Source organism: Aptenodytes forsteri, unplaced genomic scaffold (assembly GCF_000699145.1).
Source record: "Aptenodytes forsteri isolate BGI_AS27 unplaced genomic scaffold, ASM69914v1 Scaffold100, whole genome shotgun sequence".
In the NCBI taxonomy this organism is placed as follows: Eukaryota; Metazoa; Chordata; class Aves; order Sphenisciformes; family Spheniscidae; genus Aptenodytes; species Aptenodytes forsteri.
Window position 1 is genome coordinate 3,246,484 of NW_008796216.1, and position 6,205 is coordinate 3,252,688.

Consider the following 6,205-nt stretch of genomic DNA (forward strand, 5'->3'; position numbering starts at 1 on the left):
TGACGGTTGGGATGATCTTAGAGGTCTTTTCCAACCTCAATGATTCTATGATTCTATGATTCTAAATTGTTATAATCTTTTTTGCAAGGTAATTGTGCTTGGGGTAAAATGTATTTTCTTCACACAGGTTCAAATATATTAGATACTAAGAGCTTCATAGAAATCAGAATGAATATAATCTTTTTTGCAAGGTAATTGTGCTTGGGGTAAAATGTATTTTCTTCACACAGGTTCAAATATATTAGATACTAAGAGCTTCATAGAAATCAGAATAGATTTGAATGGAGGTTTACAAATTGAAAATTTTACTTTAACTTTCATGATCCATTCAAATAATGCCAGGCATATATTCTTTTCACAGCTGAGTTTAATTTAGCTATAGCAAAAAGTTAAGGAATACCACCGGTGCTTTCGAGTAGGCTGATAAGATTGTTTTGGACTTCCAGTGCTCAGCTCTGCCTTCCTCCCTGAATGGGTATCTCATCTCCAAGAGAGTCCTGAAGTTATGATTAACAGAAAAGATGAAGTGAGTTAATTCAGTTAGCTTAACTGAACGTTTAACTGAAGACAGCAGAAAGCTATGCAAATTTTAAAAAAAGTAATCACTTAAAAGGTGGAAAGTGCTGTTCATATCTGACATTATTAACGTAAACCCATTCTTCTTTTTGTGCTATTAAATGGCAAATCTTTGAAATCAGGAAAACCTTGTTAATCAAAGAGCAATCAGGAAGTGGAAAAGAAGCATCTCAGAAAAGGTATTCATATGGGATTTAAATGGTTACAAAAAGTACAATTTAGAGTATTTCTTTTATGTTACAGAAGAGGTTGAACTGGTTCACTCAAACCACAGTGTTCAGTGGTCTCTATTTCTCTTTCAGAGGTTGAACAGTTTGTATTTTAAAGACTATACTTCCTTAATTATTTTAAAAAACAGAAGAAAATACTATGCAGGCTGCATACAAAAACTTGCACACACAAGTGTAATAGAGGCAGAAGTTTGGTGTTTATGTCTCAAACTATCCCATTTAACCTCATGGATCCCTATGTCTCACACATACCTACATCTGGCTGTTAAAGTTCTCCAGACATAAAAGCTCGTGTCACCTAATGTTACTGTCTAAAATGTAGGAATCTAGCTTGACCAAGTGGTATACATTCCTCTTATATTTTATGGAAAGGAAAAGGCATCTCCAGAGGATGATTCATTGTGCCTGTCACAGAAGGGGATGAATTGCCCCCTTGAGGTAGCTATTTCTCTTCATAAAACATACATTTTAGATGACTGATCTTAAGCATTGTGAATCCTCTATCTAATGTTCTTTCAGAGAGATACAGAATGCCTTTTTCTTGACATGTGAAAAATCTCCAAGGATGGAAACTGCAAGACCTGTTTCAGTGCTTGACTGTCCTAATAGTGAAAACGCTTTTCATATATCAAGTCAGAACCTCTCTTGTTTCAATTTATGTCCACTGTATTTCAAACTAAAACTGATGGTGTCATTTTTCCTCATTCCTGAGAAGCGTACTTCAAGTACGTCTAAAAAATACCTTCAAGAGTGAACTCCCACAAGGAATTTGAGTGATGATTGCCACTTTCACCCTAAAATAGGATCACAGGACAAAGAGAAGGAGGAGAGTATAGTTCTTTTCTCTGTCCGCTGTATAATAACTCAATGGTTTTACCACTCATCCATGAATGTAAGCAATGTGGGTTTTGAATCCTCCAAGAACTGCTCACATGTTTTACATGACAATGATAGTAATAAATTGTGAAATTCATGCTGGCAGAGGGACCACAACTCCAGATAATATCCCAAATATTCATTACATGACTTGTGCTGTTCATTTCCCATTAAATATGGAATAATTTTAACAGACTGGTTATGCAGCCTAAGAAAACAGAACATAAGGTGGCATTTGATGGAAATTTTAGTACCTAAGCCTAGAAAGTAATCCTAAGAAAACCATACCCATGAAGTTTACCCTTCCAGAAGCCCTTAGGGATATTAGCCTTATTGTCTGCATTGATGTCTCTGTATAATGTTTTCCTGTCTCAGAAGAAAAGAAAACACCACACTGCTATCAAATCTATTTCATCCCATGCGACTACAATTGTGTTTCAATCATCTTTCATCATTTGAACATCTGTTTCCCAGGTTTAGACATAAATGTCTGCACTTGCAACATACATAGCACAAAAAGTACTTTCTGCAATGCTTGCCCAATTTTAGTACTTAAGAAAAGCCTGTTTCACTCTGAAGTTGCAAAAGCAGCAAAAGTCCAATATAGAAACAAACACAATGAAATCACGATTTTAAATGTGATATTTAAAGATATGTTAACTTGTTGTTCCTACCACTTCACTTCTTAGAAATATTTGCATACAGATCAGTGTACAGTGTAGTAATCATAAAATTTATCCCATACATTGACAAAAAGTATAACTGATAATCTGTGGTATTAATTTATATATTTATATAGTATGAGGTACAAATTACTGCCGTTTTAAAAAGGTTCGAGTTGATTTTTTGTTTCTGTTTGTATCTAGGATAAATGGCTGCGTTTTAAGATTATGAACCACTGCAAGCTCTAGAAAAAAAAGTATTTCATATGGATCAGGAAAGGACTGCTGCTTTTTGTAATTTTTTTGTTATTGACATGCATCACGATGTTGTCGTTAGCATTCTGATACACAAAGCTAGTCACTAGCTATTTTGTTATTGCTATTGATTTTTGCACAATAGTTTTGAATTTTCCAGGCTTGTTTCACAATTATTAAATGGCTGGTTTTAAGATTATGAACCACTGCAAGCTCTAGAAAAAAAAGTATTTCATATGGATCAGGAAAGGACTGCTGCTTTTTGTAATTTTTTTGTTATTGACATGCATCACGATGTTGTCGTTAGCATTCTGATACACAAAGCTAGTCACTAGCTATTTTGTTATTGCTATTGATTTTTGCACAATAGTTTTGAATTTTCCAGGCTTGTTTCACAATTATTTTCTATATCTGATTTTATTTTCAACTGATCAAATTGTTCCCAAGCCACAGAACTAATGAATTTCCTGTGAATGTGTCCTATATTTTTACCCTTTTCTCCTGCCGTTACAATTAAATTTCTACCCCATGTGTTCCTTAATGTATAACTGCACTAGTTTCTTTACATGTCTCTTCCTGCTTTGCCTCTGATCCCTCCTATGGTGCCCTAACTACTTAGTAGGGATAGGCTGGGAGTTTATCAGCCATTCAGCTGGCTAAGCAGGGAAAACAGATATTACACCTCCGATGCATCTGTTCTCTCTCACAAAACTTTGTCCCTTTGAGAGCTTTTACTCTCTTTCTCTTTCTAATTCAGTTGAAATTGCCCTGTAGATTGAAAAGGGGTTAGGTGAGAAAAAGAATGTAACATACTGTGATCCTATAAGCTTAATCTCCTTAGGAAACTGAACTAAAAACATGTCTACTACTGAAGAGTGAATCAAATAAAAGCAGATGTGAATATTGCATTTAAAGCTTGTGGTCCTCAGAAATGTGTATATAATATACTGAACATTTTATGTAAAAAATAGGTTTTAAAAATGTTTAAGATTTTGCCATATGTAGTGGCAAACATAGGAAACCCATACATGTAATTAGGACAGGTTTTTCTTTTCTTTGACCCTAAGGAAGCTTGAATGCAAAATCTTGAATTCAAAATTTTGCGAATCCTGATAATGCCTGTTTAAAAAGGACATCTTCTGAAAAATGATAAATGGTTGTATTTTTGTAAAAATGTATTTGTATTATCACAGAAACTGCAGTTATTTCAATCTGCTTGTAGGATTCCTGTGTAGCTTTGTATTATTGTAATGTATGATTTGGCTGCTATATGTCCTTTCTACAAGGTTTAATAATGAATTATCTTCTTTTTGTTTGCTTGTTTTCTCAGTGAAAAAAGCAATTGAACTGAAATCAAGAGGAGTCAAGATGTTGCCCAACAAAGACAGTAACCACAAAAATTCTGTCTGTAAGTTGGTTATACCATTATCTTTAGTGACTGCATATATTTTCTGGTGTCCTATTAAATATACAAATCAAAGAGAGAGGTGGTGGGAAGCTATGGTCATAAAATGGTTATTATGCTTTCAACTGCCACTGAATTAGAACTCTGCTGGTAATACTGAGGGTGTAGAAAGCAGAATATGGTGTTCTAATGTCTGAAAAGTATGGGTATATAGAAAAAAAACCACAACATTTTATTTATCAGGATATTTTTATATATCAGGATATTTAGAATTCAGAGATGCAAGGCAAGTTAACAAATCCAGGCAGAACAGCACCATATAGACTTTATCAATTCAGTACTGGGGGTAGTGAAGGTATCCTAGCATATTCTGGATCTAAGTTTATACTTTTGGATCTTTTTTCTTCCTCTCAGTTAATATCACAGCTCTAATTCTTCCCCTTCCTTGTCACACTATGTCCTGGTGACTGCCTCTTTCCAGTCCTGTGATGTAGCACAACAGGGGTTAACTGCTGTAATTCCCAGCTTCTCAAGAAGATGGAGATCACAGCATCACCTTCCCTTCATTGCATGCTTAGTGCACTCTGAAATGACATCTGTTTAGTCCCTCTACACCTTTTTCTCCATATATAGTGTAAGGGTAAAATCAAGATGTTATCTAGGGACTATGAGGCTGTTATTTTTTTTGAGCATCATTTTCCCTGAACAACTGGCAATCTGAGTAGTATCTTGAGAGCTCTTTCTCCACTAATCAGGCCAGTTTTGAACCAAGAAAAATAAGAAGATAATTTTATATTTTGGAAAGCAGAGAGTCCCTTAGCCCAAAAAAAAGCCAGAAGGTAAGCCAGTGTTCACCCACAACTCATTAAAAGTGCTTGTATAATGACTAAGATGTATTTGAATAAATTAATTCTTAATGTAATAACACTGAACTCAATGGAGTGAAACCTGGGCTATGTTTGCCTCGTGTGCTATTCTGCAAGTACAGAGAGAATGAGTGTCTTGAAGGCTAATGTCTAGGGGATATGATTTGGTCTCTGTGTTTCTGCAGTGCATTGTTTAATGCAAAGTGAGTGTTTTGGAACAAAAAAGGCATGATAAATTTCTGCTTTAAATATTGCACATTGATGGTGTGGCACTCAAAAGGAACTTCCTATGCAAGATGTAGCAGAAAAAGTTGATCCATTTCTTTGGTGTTTGTATCTGAATGGGTGATTATTTCACTATTTATAAGTTATTTCTGGGAGCTGTGTGATCTCTGCTTACACTCTCAGAGCACATGCTGTCACATACCACATTAATTACAGAAAGTGGAAGTAAGACAAGCTATGGAAGAAATTATTATAAGGCAGTCTGCTGTTTACTTCAAATGTAATGTCTTTTTTTTTTCTTTGTGTTTTGACTTGTGAATCTTTATTATCATGTCTGACTTTTCAACGTAAATTTAAGAAGTGCATTATTAGTATTACCATTAGTTTCACATATATGAAGCTTATAAAAATGATAAGATTAAAATACAAACAGTTGGATTCAAATATATTTTGCTGCTCTTTCTGATGGAACCCTTTAGTATTTAACCATTTTTCTTGCTAGTAACTATGTAAATGGAAAAAATAATTGGGAATTCAACTTCAGAGGACTGATAAGAATGGCTATTACCATTTGATGCCAATTAACAAATCTGTAAAATAGTAAATTAAAGACTTACAGCTCTCCCCACCTTTGTATGCTAGATCTTTTTAACATTCTTTCTCTATAAAACAGAAAGCTTATTTTGGTTTATGGGGAATGATGGAATGTGAATACTGGCACGGCAAATGCTGTGAGTGCATGCCCTACGAACCCCAAGATCTGCAGGTTTCCCACAGCTCATCCTCCAAAGCACAGCCTGAGAGCAGCTGCAGAAAACATTTCACAGTGGCACAACACTGTAAGGCTTTAGGCAGAAAATGTTACCAATGTACTGATAATTCCTTGTGGAATTTCAGTCGTGTACAGTCATATCTTACTCCTCTCCTCCTGGACCTGCCTGGATTCCTGGATGCCTTCTTTCAACTGCTCTGCCATCCTTTATAAAGAGTCAGGTAGCAAAGCATGGCTTTGGGATATAGATGCCTTGGTAGATTTACTGTGGGAAAAAAATCATTATATATTGTGTCACTCCCCAGGGAAAGAAGAGTTTTTGCTTTTTTTTTTTTTTT

At 35.1% G+C, this 6,205-nt stretch overlaps 1 protein-coding gene across 1 annotated transcript in view; it reads left to right on the forward strand.

Moving 5' to 3' along the window:
- The window catches only part of CSMD1 (CUB and Sushi multiple domains 1), a 1,345,565-nt gene that overhangs the window by 828,505 nt on the left and 510,855 nt on the right, over positions 1-6,205 (forward strand). Inside the window, 1 exon segment of the mRNA XM_019474454.1 lies at positions 3,930-4,007. Within this exon segment, the coding sequence (XP_019329999.1) occupies positions 3,930-4,007 (78 nt within the window).